The 20,274-nt window shown below is 46.7% G+C and overlaps 1 protein-coding gene across 4 annotated transcripts in view; it reads left to right on the forward strand.

Moving 5' to 3' along the window:
- pla2g6 (phospholipase A2, group VI (cytosolic, calcium-independent)) overlaps positions 1-20,274 on the forward strand; it is a 101,744-nt gene that overhangs the window by 31,868 nt on the left and 49,602 nt on the right. For all 4 annotated transcript variants that reach the window (XR_011587873.1, XM_070861712.1, XM_070861713.1 and 1 more), the window contains one exon: positions 5,121-5,304. Coding sequence is in view for 3 of the 4 variants with exons in the window: in XM_070861712.1 (XP_070717813.1) it covers positions 5,121-5,304 (184 nt within the window). In the remaining variant the exon portion in view is untranslated. The remainder of the gene's footprint in view (positions 1-5,120; positions 5,305-20,274) is intronic.

Raw genomic sequence — 20,274 nt, forward strand, 5'->3', positions numbered from 1 at the left:
ATCGACCTCAACTTCACTTTCCTGCCTGATCCCCATATCTCTTGATCCCCAAGAGTCCAAAACTCTAGCGATCTCAGTCTTGAATATACTCAACGAGCCCCACTGTGCGTCTGACGAGGGGTACAAGCGGAGCGCAAATGTGCGAACCAGCGCCTCTTCCCCCTCCCCCACATACAGTGACACGCACCTGACATCCCTTTTGTGCCTCCCCTTCAGCTTGCTGGAACGGAGGGTTTGGAGGGGTATGAGGACCCTGGCGGCTGGGACGCCCCTCCTCCTCCTCCTGGACCCCCACCCCTTGCAGCCCTCAGCGGGCAGGAGCATACCACCTCCCGAGGCGGGGGATCCCAAATGACTCTGCAGTTAATGAATGGGTTAACACTGCACTTTCCCTGCCCCTCTCTCCTAGTTCCACGTGAATACGAGTCCTAGCACAACCCTGCCCGAAATCCAGTGCGAATTGGTAGAGAGCTCACAAGGATGGTTGATGTGGCAAATAGAAGTGTCAATGGAGCATTCATCTGAGGTTAAGGGATAAGAGACAGAATAGAGGAGTTTTGCCTTGAATCTATAGGATTGTGAATTGTGAGTAGGATGCAAAGATGCTGCAAGGCGATTTAGATAGGTTGAGTGAGTGGTGAAACACATGTCAGATGCAGTATAACATGGATAAATGTGAAGTTATCGACTTTGATAGGAAAAACATAAAGACAAAGTATTTAAATGGTGATAGCTTGGGAAATGTCGATGTACAGCGGGACTTGGGTGTCCTTGTACACCAGTCATTGAAAGCAAACATACAGGTGCAGCAAGAGGTTAGGAAGGCAAATGGTATGTTGGCCTTCATTGCAAGAGGATTTGAGTACAGGAGCAAGGATGTCTTACTACAGTTATACAGGGCCTTGGTGAGACCGCACCTGGAGTATTGTGTGCAGTTTTGGTCTCCTTACCTAAGAAAGGATATACTTGCCATAGAGGGAGTGCAGCGAAGGTTCACCAGAGTTGGCAGGACTGTCGTATGAGGAGAGATTGGGTCGACTGGGCCTGTATTCACTGGAGTTTGGAAGAATGCGAGGGGATCTCATTGAAACGTATAAAATTCTGACTGGATTGGATAGACTGGATACAAGGAGGATGTTTCCCCTGACTGGGAAGTCTAGAATAAGGAGTCACAGTCTCAAGATACTCGGTAGGAAATTTAGGACCGAGATGAGGAGAAATGTTTTCACTCAGAGGGTGGTGAACCTGTGGAATTCTCTACCCCAGAAGGCTGTGGAGGCCAAGTCACTGAATTTAAGGGAGATAGATTTCTAGAAACAAAAGGCATCAAGGGGTATGGGGAAAAAGCAGGAATATGGTGTTGAGATAGAGGATCAGCCATGATCATATTGAATGGCGGTGCAGACTCGAAGGGCCGAATGGCCTTCTATGTTTCTTTTCGCGGAATTTAGCGGGAGTCATTAGTGGTGCTGCGCCCGCGCAAAAAGTTGTTTTGGTAAGTACAAACGACCCCAATTTCTCCCCCTTAGTGCCTACGGTGGTACCGCTCTGGGTGATCCAAAAATGAGCTACCCATTAGATATTGAGAGATGGCAAAATGGAGAGAGGGAGAGAGTCAGAGTTATTCTTGGCGGTGCTTAGTATTAACCCAGACCTTGGGAGACAGTTTGATGCCTACCCTCTTGGTGAGGTATGCAGCATGTCGAGATCTAAAAAACAAACAAACAAGAAAATGATTAGATATTGGGGGAGGATGGCGAGAAGAATGGAACAGTCGGGGACTATGGGGGCGGGGGAGGGGGAATTTCCCCCTTCTTTAAGGCCTTTCCGACCGGGGTCAGGCAGCGGGGCCAGCCCATCCACAATTGCCCCCAGAGCGGGGGCAGCGGGCCCTGTGTTTCTGTCCCATCCGGCGTGCCGACCCCTTACCGCCCGGCGGCGGCCCCTTTTCCGCCACGCGGGGCCGCCGCTGGAAGGTGACCCCGACAACTTGGCGCAGCTGGATGCTGCCAGTGGCTGGGCAGCGCGTCCATTCTTAAAGGGGAGGGCGCACCGCCGCGGCCGCCATTTTGTTTTCATTGCTGGCCGCCTACTGAGTCGACCCGACAATGGCGACAGTTGGTTCCGCTGGGCCGCCGACAGGCAACCCGGCATCCCCTCTTTGCTGCCGGACCGCTGACCCGGCCGACACCCTCCTTGGTGGTCCAGCGGGTCCCAAGTAGGCCTCGCAGCGTCCCGCCCCTTTAAGTGAAGGGGAGGGACGTCGCGACACCATCACCGCCGTGCTGATGGGCAGCGCCCCGCTCCTGACCCAAACACGCCCCGATACCACCTCAAACAGCGGCCATGACGCTGGGAGGTCAGAGTTCAAGAGCCGAACTTCCCTCTGACTCCTGCCGGGTGATAAACCTTCGGATAAATCAAAGTGCCCTCCCCAATTTCCCGCTGAGAGCAATTTCGGCCCCTATATCTTGCTGTTTCTTGCAAGCTTGTTTGCCCCATGGTATGAATTTAATTAACCCTGTTTAGATCTGCTAAAGACCAGTGGAGATGTCCCGATTTGTACCAATGCGGAGCTGATTATGACTTTTTGCGCAAATTGATTCTGTCAACAGTGGAAAAAAGTTGTTCATCCCAAACTCTTAATAGTTGTTGAATAACCTCTCTGACTTTCCCTCCCAGCAAGTTAAGGGCAGAGATCATTTCTGGGATATCCAACAACGATTAATCTTAAACAAAAGCAAAATACTGTGGATGCCGGGAATCTGAAATAAAAACAAAATGCTGGAAATAGTCGGCAGCAACTGTGAAGAGAGAAGCAGAGCTAACGTTTCAGGTCGATGACCTTTCATCAGTCCTGATGAAAGGTCATCAAGCTTTTAAAAAAATTTGTTCCTGGGATGTGGGCGTCGCTGGTAAGGCTGGCATTTATTGCCCATGAGAAGGTGGTGGTAGCCCATTTTAGAGGGCACTTAAGAGTCAACCACGTTGCTGTGGGTCTGGAGTCACATGTAGGCCAGACCGGGTAAGGACAGCAGATTTCCTTCCCTAAAGAACAATAGTGAGCCAGATGGGATTTTATGACAATCCGGCAGTTTCATGGTCACCATTACTGATAACTAGCTTTTTATTCCAGACTTATTTAATTAACTGAATTTAAATTCCCCAGCTGCAGTGGTGAGATTAGAACTCGTGTCTCTGCATCATTAGTCCAGGCCTCTGGATTACTAGTCTGATAACATAACCCCAATGTTACCATCCCCAGAAAGGTTAACTCTGTTCCTCTCTCCATAGCTGCTGCCTAACCTGCTGAGTGTTTCCAGCATTTTCTGTTTTTATTTGCACTTACTAGCTTTAAGGAGTGACTGCTTTTATAAGAAACAGTAGTGCACTGGGTTATGTCTATAACTGTGCCATGATTCCCCCATGTGGTGAGTTCTAAATTATGCAGGTGCCAGGGATGGCTGGTCATGTTGATGAGAGAGCTTGGGAGCAGGTTATCTACTGTGTCATTTCAGGAGCGGTGTGTAATCATAAAATCATAGAAATTTACAGCCCAAAGAGCTATCCAACCTAATCCCACTTTCCAGCTCTTGGTCCGTAGCCCTGTAGGTTACGGCACTTCAGGTGCACATCCAAGTACTTTTTAAATGTGGTGAGGGTTTCTGCCTCCACCACTCTTTCAGGCAGTGAGTTCCAGACCCCCACCCTCTGGGTGAAAGAATTTCTCCTTCAATCCCCTCTAAACCTCCTACCAATTACTTTAACTCTATGCTCCCTGGTCGTTGAGCCCTCTGCTAAAGGAAATAAGCCCGTCCTATCCCCGCTATCCAGGCCCCTCATAATTTTATACACCTCAATAAGGTCTTTCCTCAGCCTCCTCTGTTCCAAAGAAAACAAACCCAGCCTATCAAATCTTTCCTCCTCGCTAAAATTCTCCAGTCCTGGCAACATCCTCGTGAATCTCCTCAGTACCCTCTCGAGTGCAATCACGAATGTCGGAGAAACTGAGGAAAGTGGAAGTTTCACGCAGCAACTCCACTAGTACATCTCAGTGGAGTGGCTGCGTGACTAGGGACCGGGGTAATCGGAGGGTTGGAGAGGGCAGCGAGGCCGGGTCAGTCATGACAGCTGAGCAAATATGTGGCTGTTCCTGGAAGAGGAAAGATTTGCATTGGGCAGAGCGGAGAGCGAGTCAGAACCTGGTCATGCGGAAGAAATTTTTGTTTTTTAAAAAAAAAAAATTAAAAAGCTGTAAAGTTATAGGGCTAGATTTTCGGATGCTATGTTTTTGGGGGCGATAATGGCGGCGGGGCGGGAAAGTTGGCGGCCAGGAACAGTTTGCATTTAGTATTTAAGTTTGGGCATCTGGGCCCTGAGTCAGGCGTTGTACACCTCTCTTGGTGCAAGGATGGGAAACTTCCGAGATAAAGAGCCGGGCCGGAAACGCCCCGAGGAATGTCTGGGGGAGGGGAAAACAAAACTCAAAAAAACCCACAAAAACATGCCCAAAACATTGTCCACGCTACCACACACAAATTGCAAAAAAAAATGAAAAAGAAAATACAATCACACTTACCTCAGGAGTCCATTACTCACCTCTTCGCCAACGGGATCGATGGACCGCCCTGATTTCCCGGGCGGTCAGTGCGGGGCGCGCCGCAGGACGGACGGACGGGCAGGAGCTCAAACTTGCTCCGGTGTCGTAACCAGGGGCGTTCTGGGCGGTGCTGCTCCGCGCTGCCGCTAAACCGGACCCAAGGATCGCCGCGGGGCGCTGGAGGCTGACCGCCCGCCCAGAACACCTCACCCCCGCCATTGCCGCCGCTCCGTGGCGAAAAACGGAGCGGGGCGGAGCCGGAAATCCAGCTCATATTTTTTAATTTATAAAATCGCCTAAAAAATAAAAGTAGAAGATAAAACTGGTTCGCCAGATTTATTTTTCTATGGGTCTGACTAGACTGTGGCGTCAGGTGAGGTGGCGACACCAATGATGGGATCTGGTCCCGACCTGGCACGGTTAGCTCGGATCAGTTGGTTCAGTGCAGTATTACCGATGCACGATTTTTGATACTTGTAATTGTGTTGCTCGCGGGACTAAACCGCAATTCTGTGTGCAGCTGCATCAATGAGACGGAGAGCGAAGAGGGCATGACCCCTCTGCACCTTGCTTGCAAGAAGGAGGATGTTGACTGCGTTCGCGAGCTGGTGGAAGGATGTGGCGTGCGCTTGGATATTGCAGATAAGCACGGGGAAACTGTCTACCACTATGCGGCTCATCAGTCGAGTTGCCAAGTCATTGAGGTACGGTTCACGTTCCAGAATTACCCTCGGGACTTTTGTGCTTCTTTATGCCTTTCAAATCCTTCACCGTGCTTTGTTAAAACATTCTGTTTGATAAAAAGGTATAGAATCATACAGCACAGAAGGAGGCCATTAGGCCCATCGTGCCTGTACTGGCTCTTTGAAAAAGCTTTCCATAGAAAATAGATGCAGGAGTAGGCCATTCGGCCCTTCGAGCCTGCACCGCCATTCAATATGATCATGGCTGATCATTTACCTCAGTACCCCATCTCAGCCTTCTCTCGATACCCCCTGATCCCCTTAGCCGTAAGGGCCACATCTAACTCCCTTTTGAATATGTCCAACGAACTGGACTCAACAACTTTCTGTGGCAGAGAATTCCACAGGTTCATAACTTTCTGGGTGAAAAAGTTTCTCCTCATCTCGGTCCTAAATGGCTTACCCCTTGTCCTTAGACTGTGACCCCTGGTTCTGGATTTCCCCAACATCGGGAACATTCTTCCTGCATTTAACCTGTCCAATCCCGTCAGAATTTTATTTGTTTCTATGAGACCCCCTCTCATTCTTCTAAATTAGTTCCACCCCCTGCTCTTTCCCCATAGCCTTGCAAATGCTTCCTTTTCAAGTATATATGTAATTCCCTTTTGTAAGTTGCTTTTGAGTCTGTTTCCACCATCCTTCGAGGCAGTGCTTTCTAGATCATGACAACTCGCTACGTAAAAAAAATTCTCCTCATCTTCCCTCTAGTTCTTTTGCCAATGATCTTAAATATGTGTTTCCTCAGGTTACCAGCCCTTCTGCCGTCGGAAATACTTTCTGCTTATTTACTTTATCAAAACCCGTCATGATTTAGAACACCTCTACTAAATCTCCCCTTAAACTCTTCTCGAACAATCCCAGCTTCTCCAAGTCGCTCCACGTAACTGAAGTCCCTCATCCCCGAGTAAATCTCCTCCGTCCCCACTCCAAGGGAAGAAAGACCTTTACATTTGCACTTTCAGCCTATAGAATCATAAAGCTTTACAGCACGGAAGGAGGCCATTTCGGCCCATCGTGTCCGCACAGGCTGACAAAGAGCTATCCAGCCTAATCCCACTTTCCAGCTCTTGGTTTGTAGCCCCTGTAGGTCACGGCACTTCAAGTGCACAATCCAAGTACTTTTTAAATGTGGTGAGGGTTTCTGCCTCTACCAGCCTAACGTGAAACTTCTCATAAAGCTCTTGACATTGAGACCAGGACTGCTGGTGTCACACTTGTGACGTGCTGGATGAAAAGAGGAAGCAATGTTTGGTACGTCGGAATTTGGCAGCCTCCAGAAATGCTTTTAAATGGAGCTGATCCACGAATCACCTGTGTTTGGCATCAGAATGAACGAAGTACTGAAGAACCTATTATTTTCACGTAGTGATAATTTTGCATCGCTTGCGGAGATACCTGGCCCACAAGAATATAATTACCGCAAAAATATACCTAATTACACAGTGTCTTCTGGCAGAGGTAGATTAACGAGCTCGGATTTAGCTGGCAAGCACACAGCTCCTGTCCCTACAAAATGTTTATGATGTGTAATTAAGCAGTTTACTGTACCTTTATCCTTGCTGCTACTAGCGATGGGTTAGTCATATATGGAAAGGGCGAAAGGTGGATCACCCAAGTTAATGGGAGCGGCAATCACTAGTTCAACCACATTGTGATAATTTAGTTTTAATATTCCATTTTGAACAATGTCCGTTCCCACGTACCTCGCATAAGCAGAGTGAGGAACCGCTAAGCGTTTTTTTTTTGCTGGGTTATTCTTTGTCATGCGGCCGGGGAAGGGTGAAATGGGATTTTTGGGGTGAAATTTGTCGTTGCAGATTCAGCCTGTGGAAGGTGAAATGCCAGATGCTTGCAAATGATTGCCCGGCAGCCATTTTAAGGTGGCTAATTTGGCTGAGTTAGACTTAATGGTGGCTACCCTCTGTAGACACCCACATGTAGTGTACCTTACCAAGTAAAGGTTTTTTGAATGGAACTAGAACCAACTACAGTCAACTTATTTGACTTCAGTGGCTTACGCTTAAATTTAAAAGAGTGTAAGCAGGAATATATCCCCTTTTTAAAAATAAATAAAACAAGGGGAAAGTGTGCACGTGTATGTGAGAGTGCGGAACATAGGACCAGGAGTAGTCCATTTAGCCCCTCGAGCCTGTTCCGCCATTCAATGCGACCATGGCTGATCTGCGACCTAACTCCATATACCCGCCTTCGCCCCGTATCCCTTAATAGCTTTGGTTAACAAAAATCTATCAATCACAGATTTAAAATGAACAATTGATCTAGCATCAGTTGCTGTTTGTGGAAGAGATTCGCAAACTTCTACCACCTTTTGCGTGTAGAAGTGTTTCCTAATTTCACTCCTAAGAGGTCTGGCTCTAATTCTTAGACTATGGCCCCGAGTCTTAGACTCCACAACCAACGGAAGTAGTTTCTATCTACCCTATCTGTTCCGCTTAATATCTCGAAAACTTCGATCAAATCAACTATCTGAATCCCTGGTTTGTGTAATCTCGCCTCATAATATAACCCTTGGAGTCCAGGTATCATTCTGGTAAACCTACGCTGGGGGTGGGGGGGAGGGGCGAAGGGTTGAAGAATTATAAAAAGTGCAAAACATAACAAATGAGGTCAAAGATCAGCCAAGATCGTATTGAATAGCAGACCAAGCTCAAAGGGACGTGTGGTTGACTCCTGCTTCTATTTCCTATGTTCTTATGACTCAGGACCATCAGGAGAGGAAGAGAGAACATTGGTGCAGGAGGGATTAGAATAAAATTAAATGGTAGCGATCAGAAATTTTACCAGTGGAATTTCATTTGGAGCTTTGAACAAGTCTAGTGAATGTGTGCGTGTGTATCTTTTTAACGAGTATTTGTTTTTGTGCTTCTAAAGGTGAAGGGTGACAGTGCTGAGAAATGGAACATTTTTATCTCTCTCTCCAGCCATTGATGACGTCTTATACGCTCAGGTCAGATACAACATAGGGTAGATACAGTGAAGAGCTCTCACTGCCTTCCTAGCTGTGCACCTGCCTCCTCTACTTCACACTCTCACAACTTCATGGCTTTTCTATATCCCGTGCTAGCATTGCTACAGCCATAATGAGATCGGCCAATAGAGCTTTTTGCAGTGCTGCATATTTTGCCCTACATCTAGTACACTTTCTGTAACCAGCACACTATCCGGGTTACGGTATTGCAGTGGTAAGTTACTGGACTAGTAATCCAGAGGCTAATCCTGGACTAAAGACGTGAGTTCAAATTCCATCACGGCAGCTGGGGAATTTAAATTCAGTTAATTAAATACATTTTAAAAACATATTGGGCCCAAGTTTCCATATGATTTGCGCCTGATTTTTAGGAGCAACTGGTGGAGAACGGACTATCTTAGAAATCGCAATTCTCCACATTTTTTTTTCTGCAGTTCTAGTCAGGTAGAACAGTTCTACTTTGGAACAGAATTTTTTCTTCAAAAGGGGGCGTGTCCGGCCACTGACGCCTGATTTCAAAGTTTCCACAGTGAAAACGTACTCCAAACTAACTTAGAATGGAGCAAGTGAAGATTTTTGTAGAACTGAAAAAACCTGTTCTACATATTAAAAAATCAGGCGCAGGTTACAAATTAGGCGTAGGGAACGAGGTGGGGTGGGGGGGGGGGGAAGGGGAAGTCATTAAATTCTACAATAAATCCTTAGTTATACTTCTACAAATATTATACAAATAAATCCAACCTGAATAAACATTTATAAGCAAAGAAAAGATTAAATAAACCATGTTCCTACCTGTGTGAAAGTTCTTCAGGCAGGCCTTTAGGAAGCGGTTTGCCGTCGGGACCGAAGGCTGAACGGGCCGGGCCCGAGATTTCGGGCCGGGCCCGTCCCCAGCACCAAAGGTCGGTGGCGTTCGGTTCAGGTCGGGGAGAGAGGTTCGGTTCGGGTCGGCGGGGGAGGGAGAGGGAGAGGGAGAGGGAGAGGGAGAGGGAGAGGGAGAGGGAGAGGGAGAGGGAGAGAGGGAGAGGTCAGGTTGGGGAGAGGGAGGTCAGGTCGGGGAGGGGGAGGTCAGGTCGGATCCAGTCTGGGGGCGAGAGTAGAGTCGGGTGGGAGCGGGAGCGGCAGATGCAGACGGGTCGAGTCGGGTCCGGTCCGGTCGGGGTGAGGGGGAAGCAGGAGCGGGAGTTGGCAGGAAGCAGGAGCTGGCTGTGGGAGGAGCCTTATTCACGCAGCCCCAGTGAGGCCATTCGGCCGGGGCTAGGGGCTGCATGCTTCGGGCGCCTGGAGCTACTGCACTTGCGTGCCCACTGTAGCGCACATGTGCAGAGCTCCTGCTGCGCCGCGCCGAGGGCAAGAGGACCTGCAGGGAGGTGGAGAATACGGAGGGTTTTTTTAGGTGCACCTTGTGGCGCGAGAAACGGGCGCCCAGCTCGGAGGGGCGCCCGTTTTTTATCGTGTGGAAACTTGGGCCCTTAGTGTCAGTAATGGTGACCATGAAAACTATCAGATTGTCGTAAAAGCCCATCTGGTTCACCTAATGTGCTTTAGGGAAAGAAATCTGCTGCCCTTACCCAGTCTGAGCCTATATATGACTCCAGCCCCATAGCAATTGGGTTGACTCCTAACTGCCCTCTGAAATGGCAGCTCACCACCACCTTCTCGAGGGCAATGAGGGATGGGCAATAAATGCCGGCCTTGCCAGCAACGCTCACATCCCATGAATGAATAAAAAAAGAAGTCAGCCCACTTTTCGCAACCAGCTCGCTATCTGCAATCACTGCACTATCCAGGCTTAACTTAAGCTGAGTACTTGTTGAGCTTTTGTGCTAGGACAAAGTATATATTTTTATTACTCGTTGTGTATTCTAAGGTCAAATTTTCCATGACACTGAAAAACATTACATATTAGCAACATGTATAATAACTGTTTGAGACTAGAAGTTCCTCGCAAGAATGTACTATTGTCCCCAGAATTTCAGCAAAGCATCATGATGGTGTATGAGTTCACACAATCTCCTCTTAAGCTGTCAGCAACCCAGTTGAGACTTAATAGAAATAAAAATAGAAAATGCTGGCCATACTCAGCAGGTCAGGCAGCATCTGTGGAGAGAGAAACAGCGTTAAGGTTTCAGGTCGATGACCTTTTTTTCAGAACTGGAAAAAATGAGAGATGTAACAGATTTTAGGCAGGGGGAGGGAAGGCAAGAACAAAAGGGAAGGTCTGTGATAGGGTGGAAGGCAGGAGAGATTAAATGACAAAAGGGATGATGGTGCAACGCAAAAGGAGATGGTAATGGGACAAGTAAAAGAACAAATGACGAGTCTAGAGAGGGTGTAAATGGCAATGGCAGGATCATTACCAACAGCTGCCATACGAAAAAATAGGGGCAGAGGTTATGGTCTGAAATTGTTGAACTCGAGGTTGAGTCCAGAAGGCTGTAAAGTGCCTAAATGAAAGATGAGGTGCCGTTCCTCGAGCTTACCTTGAGCTTTGTTGGAACAGTGCAAGAGGCCGAGGTCAGAATGGCAGGGGAGCGGAGAATTAAAGTGACAGGTGACCGGAAGCTCAGGGTCAATGTTTTGTAAAGTCTGCATTTGGTCTCCCCAATGTAGAGGGGAATACAGTATACTAAATTGCAAGAAGTACAAGCTGTTTCACCTATGTGTCTTGATAGAAGCATTTTGAGAGCTGTATGACATTCGGGTGAAAAAAGCAGTACTTTTTTGCTAGTAGTTCGAGCAATTTGATCTGATGAACCAAGACCACAATTTAAATGCAACATTTTTCCAAATCCTTTATGTGGCAAAAGTAGCAAAGAAAAATCCTCAAAATGTAAAAGGGATGTGAACGTGCTTGATTCACATGGGGGTTGGGAAAGAGAAAGCTCGGACGGGGTCTAGGAAGTTTATGGTTAGAGTAATCATGCCTGGACTGTGAAAGGGAGGGGTGGAGGGTTTATGGGCTGACTGTTCTACTCTCTTTCCAAGTTATTTTGTATATGAAGAGTATCATTGACAGAGGCTCAGTGCCAGGTTGGTTGCCTGCCTCTCTGGTGAATGGCGCAAGGGAAAATGTTTTTAAGCTGTTAAAAATGCGCAATGGTGGAGAAGTGGATCCATGCTGCGGTGAACCTTTTACATAAGAACACAAATAGGAGCAGGAGTAGGCTGTACGGCCTCTCGAGCCTGCTCTGACATTCAATAAGATCATGGCTGATCCGATCATGGACTCAGGTCCACTTCTCTGCCCGCTCCCCATAACCCCTTATTCCCTTATCGGTTCATATGTACAAGCATCAATATCCTGAGCTCCCTTGATGGTTCTGCATTTTATATGATGTGGTCCTCAACCATACAGATTAGGAATGTCCCAAGTTCAGTTTGTGTTGAATTGGTGCTTGGGGGCTGGCTGAAAGAGAGGACTTAATGTCTCCAAGCTAAGAACAAAACAGCCAGTGTTTTGGCTCCTAATTGTTGCCCAGTGACCCTTGCTGGAAGTGCGTGTGCGAAGATATGATCAATCTTGGCTGAGGTACCTAATGGACGCAATAATCCTGCAGGTGCTTGCTGTCCGGTACAGCAAGAAATTTGGAAGGCAACTGGCACATTGGCCTTTATTGCAAGGGGGGTGGAGTACAAGAGTAAAGAAGTCTTGCTACAATTGTACAGGGCTTTGGTGAGACCATGCCTGGAGAACTGTGCACAGTTTTGGTCCCTTTATCGGAGGAAGGATATACTTGCCTTAGAGACAGTGCAACGAAGGTTCACTGGATTGCTCAACGATAGTTCACTCCATTGCTTCCTTGCATGAGATGATTGTCGTATGAGGTGAGATTGAGTAGATTGGGCCTATACTCTGGAGATTGGAAGAATGGGAGGTGATCTCATTGAAACATATAAGATTCTGAAGGGAATTGACAGGGTAGCTGCTGAGAGGTTGTTTCCCCCTGCTGGAGAGTCTAGAACAAGGGGCATAGTCTCAGGATAAGGGGTCGGCCATTTAAGATTGAGATAAGGAGGAACTTCTTTACTCGGAGGGTTGTGAATCTTTGGAATTTTCAAAGGGCTGTGGATACTGAATTGTTGAGTATATTGAGATAGAGATAGATAGATTTTTGTAATCAAGGGATATGGAGATCAGGCGGGAAAGTGTTGAGGTCAACGATCAGCCATGATCGTATTAAATGGCGGAGCAGGCTCGAGGGGCCGTATAACCTACTCCTGCTCCGCATTCTTATGTTCTTATGTCTTAGCTTGTGCGTGAAGATTGGCCATTTGAGCAGAGTTCTGGACTGCACCAGGCAGATGTATGGCCATTCGAGTCACTGCCTTGCGGAGGGAAGTGGAAAAAAGAAAAGCACATGTTAATCTTTTACAGAATGCTGTTTCAAAAGGAATGATTAGGTACTGTGGAATGAAGGAGCATTTCAAACCATTTCCTTGCTGGCCCCAGGGTGGATTGGGAAAAAGGATTTTTATGTTGTAATTATTATTTATGGTCTTACAAAAGAACTTGGCGAGAGGCACTTGTTTTGTACTTGGGTTTGTGTCCTTTCTGATCTAGCGCTGGCTCTGATGTAACATAGGTTTACTCTTTTTGTAGAGTTCGTTTCAGCACAGGCACAGCAGGCAGTGGAAAATGAAAGTTTTGCAAAGCCTTCATTACCTTGGTAGCTTTTAATGGTGCTTCTTCTTTCGTACGGTAGTAACAAAGGAATCAAATGCCAATATCTAAGTCAGATATCTGGACCAAAGCTTCCGGTGTAACAGTGTGGATATCTTGTAGGCTGCCTGCGAATTTCCTCTGTGGGCAGTGTTCAATGATGTGCTCCAGGGTCTGATTAGGAGCTCCGCAGTCGCATGATGAGGGATGCTTTAATCTTCCATCTATGGAGAAGGCGGCAGCATCTACCATGACCGGTTCTGAGGCGGTTGATGGTTTTCTGTTGTTTGCGAGGAAGGTTTGATCCTTCAGGTTGTACTGTGGGGTCCTCGATAAGGAATCCATTTCGTATGTTGCAGTTCTTCCGAGCATTTCTGGTGCTTGTCATTGATCTCAGAAGGTTGTGTATTTGAGCATTAGGAGTGCTGCTCTGTCTGATTTTCCTAGATCCATTGGATTAGTACCACAAAACTTCTAGCCCAGGACTGAATGAATCACCACTAGGGTTTGCCACTTGTTTGGCTTTTCGATTGAAGTGCCTAAGAGAAATGACATCAGAGGTCTGGATTTTAAAAAGGCTTCCCAATTCTGAACGAACTGCTCTGCACTGCGGGAAGATGTACCTGCACTAATGGCTTTCACCAGTGAAAAATGTGATTGCTCCCAGCAGCAGACGTGGCCACTGGAGTAACGACCAGCCATATTTTAGATTGACCCACGGGCTTGTAATGTAGTAACTCTACTGATAATGCATAGCTGATGCAGGGGATCGTCTACCTGGTTGACTTGAATAAGCCCACCAGCAACACATACTTAGGTAGGTAGAAGGAGGGTGACAAGGGGAGAGCGCGACTTTGAAAAATGGGCAGAAGATAACTAATAGAAACATAGAAACATAGAAAATAGGTGCAGGAGTAGGCCATTCGGCCCTTCTAGCCTGCACCGCCATTCAATGAGTTCATGGCTGAACATTCAACTTCAGTACCCCATTCCTGCTTTCTCGCCATACCCCTTGATCCCCCTAGCAGTAAGGACCTCATCTAACTCCTTTTTGAATATATTTAGTGAATTGGCCTCAACAACTTTCTGTGGTAGAGAATTCCACAGGTTCACCACTCTCTGGGTGAAGAAGTTCCTCCGCATCTCGGTCCTAAATGGCTTACCCCTTATCCTTAGACTGTGACCCCTGGTTCTGGACTTCCCCAACATTGGGAACATTCTTCCTGCATCTAACCTGTCTAACCCCGTCAGAATTTTATATGTTTCTATGAGGTCCCCTCTCATTCTTCTGAACTCCAGTGAATACAAGCCCAGTTGATCCAGTCTTTCTTGATAGGTCAGTCCCGCCATCCCGGGAATCAGTCTGGTGAACCTTCGCTGCACTCCCTCAATAGCAAGAATGTCCTTCCTCAGGTTAGGAGACCAAAACTGTACACAATACTCCAGGTGTGGCCTCACCAATGCCCTGTACAACTGTAGCAACACCTCCCTGCCCCTGTACTCAAATCCCCTTGCTATGAAGGCCAACATGCCATTTGCTTTCTTAACCGCCTGCTGCACCTGCATGCCAACCTTCTGGTAGATACTGGTAGATCATTGGGGAGAATAAAAAGCTTGGTTTGAAGAAATGCCAATCAGATTTGAAATTAAGTTTGAAAACAATTAAGTTACTTTGGAAAAGCAACAGCAGAACAAATAAAAAGAAAGTGATCAATAGCAAAATCATTCAAATAAAAAGAAAGACTTCAAGAAAGACTTGCATTTATATAGCGCCTTTCATGATCACCAAGCATCCCAAAGTGCTTTGCAGCCAATGAAGAACTTTTTGAAGATTAGTCACTGTTGTAATATAGTAAATACGGCAGCTAATTTGCACACAGCAAGCTCCCACATGCAGCAAAGTGATAATGACCAGATAATCTGTTTTAGAGATGTTGGTTGAGGGATAAATATTGGCCAGAACACCGGGCCATAACTCCCCCTGCTCTTCTTCGAAATAATGCCGCGAGACCTTTTACGACCAACTGAGAGGGCAGATGGGGCCTCGGTTTAATGTCTCATCCGAAAAACAGCATCTCCGACAGTGCAAAACTCCCTTAGCACTGCACTGAAGCGTTAGCCTAGATTTTTGTGCTCAAGCCTCAGGAACTGATTTTCCAACAGGCCAATTCAGAAATTTGGAAAATCTTAAAAAAAAAAACAGAAGCAGGGTTTCAGTCATAAGACCGGTGGAACAGTGAGCGACTTTATAATCGAAGACACAGCAACAGAGGACCAAGCTGCTGCAGCAGAAACCAGTCAAATAGTGAAGCACCACACAGCTACCCAGGCTGTCGTTGCTCTTCCAGATTGTGCCCACCTTTCCCGAAGGTGCAGTTCCATGGGTGTTGGCCATCCTTTCGTTGCCTGACTGAAGTGGCCATTTCCAGTGTGTGAGCCTCGACATGAGTGTCAGCGGGCTTATCGCTCAGGAGATGGATCAGTGACAAAGCTAATCCTGACGTCCGCACAGATGCACTTTCCAACAGGATTCGCAAGATAATTACAGAGTAAGACTCTTAATTCATCCGTGCAGAAAGACCCTAAAGTCTTCCCATAACAGCGTCCGATTGTTTCTCAAATTCCCTCAGGGTTTTGCCTCTGCTGCTATCTGAAAATCCATTTCATGTATTGATCACTCTTTTTATAAAGAAGAATTTTCCTAATATCAGTCCTAAATTTGACTTGTACTCATTCAACCTACTTTCAGTACTCTTTCTTATCCTACTCTGGCAATTTAACCGAAAGTGATATTCTGATTTTCCACTTCCTTACCTCAATTAGGTCACTTCTCAGATGTCTTTTCTCCGTCAGAAAAATTCAAGTTCATCCAGTCCTTCCTCGTAACTCAAATCTTTGACACCAGCGATTAGCCTCGTGTCTCTGAGCAGCACCGCCTCCAGCACTATAACGCCTCTCTTCTGTCTCTAGCGATCCTAGCTGGGCACAATACTCGAGGTGTATTTTCCCAGAGCACGGCACAGTTTGCTCATTGCCTCCACTGACTTGCATTCTACTATTTTGTCTCTGTAGTTCAAGTGAGACACGTTGAACCTTGAGTCTGCTAAGCCTCTTGCAGCTTCATTTTTAGCTATTTCAACACCATTCAGTTTTCCTTCTTGTGTGCAGTACTTTTATACTTAAGAACATAAGAAATAAGAGCAGGAGTAGGCCATACGGCCCCTCGAGCCTGCTCCGCCATTGATCATGGACCTCAACTCCACTTTCCCGCCAGATCTCCATATCCCTTGATTCCCCTAGACTCCAAAAATCTATCTATCTCAGCCTTGAGTACACTCAACGACTAAGCATCCACAGCCCTCTGAAGTAGAGAATTTCAAAGATTCACAACACTGAATGAAGAAATTACTCCTCATCTCAGTCCTAAATGGCTGTCCCCTTATCCTGAGACTATGCCCCCTAGTTGTAGATTTTCCAGCCAGGTGAAACAGCTTCTCAGCATCTATCCTGTTAAGTCCTCTCAGAATCTTATGTTTCAGTGAGATCACCTCTCATTCTACATAAGAACATAAGAATTAGGAACAGGAGTAGGCCATCTAGCCCCTCGAGCCTGCTCCGCCATTCAACAAGATCATGGCTGATCTGGCCGTGGACTCGGCTCCACTTACCCGCCTGCTCCCCATAACCCTTAATTCCCTTATTGGTTCTTCTAAACTCCAGAGAGTATAGGCTCATTCCACTCAATCTCACCTCATATCCTCTCATCCCAGGACGCAATCTAATGAACCTTTGTTGCGCTCCCTTTAGGCAAGTATATTTATCCTTGGGTATGGATTCAAAACTGTACACAGTACTCCAGGTGTGGTCTCGCCACAGCCCTATACAATTGCAGCAAGACTTCCTTACTCTTGTACTCCAACCATCTTGGGCTAACAGACTATTTGCCATCCTAAATACATGTCTGCATGGCTATCTGTCCTTGTTCTGCCCACATACATATTCTACCAGATGGCCTATTTCTGCTTCTATTTCTTATCTTGTATATTATGACCAATTTCCTTTGCATTTCTGAGACAATGGATGGAGAGCAGGGGCCTTAGCTGATTTCTCCCTCCCCCAGTCCAGAAGTGCTTAAACCCATTTGTAGTGCCCCTTCATGCTTCTTTGGCCAAGATCTGCTAACTTAGCACAGGCAGGGTCTCAAACCTGGGATCTTCCAAGTCTCATTGGGCAGCCTATTAGCCGACTGAGCCATCAAGTGAGCTAATCCGAAACTGCTGATTCAGAGCCAAGGCAGAGACAATTGTAGAGAATGTAATGTTGCCAGAATTGCTTTCAAGTGTGGTCAGTGGTCAGTTTCAGGGTTAGCCATTTTCATGATCCATTCTTTTCAACGGTATATTCAAAAGGGAGTTAGATGTGGCCCTTACGGCTAAATGGATCAAAGGGTATGGAGAGAAAGCAGGAATGGGGTACTGAAGTTGCATGATCAGCCATGATCATATTGAATGGTGGTGCAGGCTCGAAGGGCCGAATGGCCTACTCCTGCACCTATTTTCTATGTTTCTATGTATCCAGCCACCTGCAGTGAGGTACATCAGGGTACTTTGTTAGAAAGAACCAACATTTGAGAGAAAACCTTGCCGGACCATTTACTGTTGCTGAAGTGCACAAAGCCCGTTTTGCTGCAAAACACCATGTTGTGATGAGATACTCGTAGAAGTGTACAAAAATGGCGGCGACTCTATTGCACAAAGTTGCTGTAACGCATCCACCTGAGCTGGGAGAATGATCAGCTTCAAATGAAAAGGAGAAAATGCTGACTGTGGCAATTAACCTTGTCACCAACTGATGTGAAGATTTTTGTCAAATTGGATCGGATCAGCTTTTAGTCTGAGGCAGAATGCGATTGTCATAGGACAGTTGACACGGTCCCCGTCTCCGAGGCAGATGTGCAGCAACAGCTCTGGGACTTTGGGGGGGTTCATCAATATCACAGTTAGCGGAGAAGAATTCTGGAAGTTAATGAGCAACCGTGGCTGTGTTCAAATAATCAAGCAACTCCACATAAGAGGGTGAGTAATTGCTACTGAGTAATGCATATGGCATGTTTCCCATAACCATGACAAATGTTATGAAACAAGGCTACATATTTGACCCGTGCCTCAAGAGACTTGAACAAGAACATCTACATAGAGTTTCAGACATTAAAAAAAAGAAAGGCTTGCATTTCTATAGCACCTTTCATAACCTCAGGACATCCTAAAGTGCTTTACAGCCAATGAAACACTTTTGAAGCGCAGTCACTGTTGTAGGAAATGCAGCAGCCAATTTGCGCACAGCAAGCTCCCACAAACAGCAATGCGATAATGACCAGATAATCTGTTTTTGTGCTGTTGATTGAGGGATAAATATCGGCCAGGTCACCAGGGATAACTCCCCTGCTCTTCTTCGAATAGTGCCATGAGATATTTTATGTCAATCTTAGAAAGCAGATAGGGCCTCGGTTAACGTCTCATCCGAAAGATAGTACCTCCGACAGTGCAGCACTCCCTCAGCACTGCACTGGAGTGTCAGCCCAGATTTATGTACTGAAGTCCCTGGAGTGTGACTTAAACCCACAACCTTCTGACTCCGAGGCGAGTGTGCTACCCACTCTAAAGCCCAAAGTAGCATTGTGTGATTAGTGACCTTCTATTTGCTGCATTGGTCTGGCATTGCAGGTTGCCCATTAGCTTGAAATATTGCAAACTGCCGGGCTAACTTTACAAACAACCGAAGATTACGATGGGTACGCTAAGCTAAATGTCATGGATATCTGTCATTACCTAGGCAACATACTCAGTCACAATGCGATGTTCAGAGAATCATAGAAATTTATGGCACAGAAGGAGGCCATTCGGCCCATTGTATCTGCACCAGTTGAAAAAGAACTATCAAGCTTAATCCCACGTTCCAGCTCTTGGTCTGTAGCCCTGTGGGTTACGGCACCTCAAGTGCACATCCAAATACTTTAAAAATGTGATAAGGTTTTCTGCCTCTACCACCCTTTCAGGCAGTGAGTTCCAGACCCCCACCATGCTCTGGGCGAAAACGGTTTTCCTCAACTCCCTTCTAATCCTTCTACCAATTACTTTAAATTTGTGTCCCCTGGTTATGTTGGACCAGGAAACTCAGTAGCCTCGTCAAAAAGGTCAATCCAGCACAGGGTCACTTGTTTTGAATCAGCGTGGCTTGAAGGTGAAGACGAGGTGGTAGGTGCACCATGACTTATGAAAAGCTTAATCCCTTTATCATCACCTGGGGAAAAAGGTCCACCCACAGCATGTGCAAGCTCGCATGGAGATAGTGTCAAACTCTGACATTCACCAACACCAACAACATGATTAAAGGTGCACAGATTATTGAAGGTAGTAGGGCAGGTTGAGAAAGCGGTTAAAACTCTTACAGGATCCTGGGCTTCATGAATTAGAGTACAAAAGCGTGGAAATAATGATGAACCTGTATAAAACACTGGTTCGGTCTCCATTGGAGTATTGTGTCCAATTCTGGGCACCGCACTTTAGGAGGGATGTGAGGGGGCAGAAAAGATTTACAAGAAAGGTTCCAGGGATGAGGGACTTCAGTTACGTGGATAGACCGGAGAAGCTGGGGCTGTTCGCCTTAGAACAGAGAAGGTTGAGAGGAGATTTGATCGAGGTGTTCAAAATCATGAGCGGTCTGGACAGAGTAGATAGATAGAGAGAAACTGTTCCCATTGGCGGCAGGGTCGAGAACCAGAGGACACAGATTTAAAGATTGGCAGAAGAACCAAAGACGATACAAGAAAAACATTTTTTTAAACAGCGAGTGGTTAGGATCTGGAATGCGCTGCCTGAAAGGGTGGTGGAGGCAGACACTTAACCACTGCTTTCAAAGGGAGTTAGATAAGTACCTGAAAGAAAAAAAATTTGCAGGGCTACGGGGAAAGGGCAAGGGACTGGAACTGGCTGAAGTGCTCTTGCAGAGAACCGGCACGGGCTCGAGGGGCCGAATGGCCTCCTTCCGTGCTGTAACCATTCTATGATTCTATGAACATTCAAGGGAAGAGAGATACCGCTCAGTCAGGACAGAGTGGCCGACATTCGGGACATTGCCCTCGTCCCCTTTTTGTGACGGAGAAAGTTACCATCTCGCCTGTGTTCCCGCCCAGTCGGCCGCGTGCCGACCCCTTTATGCCCCACGAGGGAAATTTCTCCTTGGGAGCCAGTTGGTGTCCCCGACAGCTTTCCCCGGCAGG

This window comes from Pristiophorus japonicus, chromosome 19, assembly GCF_044704955.1.
Source record: "Pristiophorus japonicus isolate sPriJap1 chromosome 19, sPriJap1.hap1, whole genome shotgun sequence".
Classification (NCBI taxonomy): domain Eukaryota; kingdom Metazoa; phylum Chordata; class Chondrichthyes; family Pristiophoridae; genus Pristiophorus; species Pristiophorus japonicus.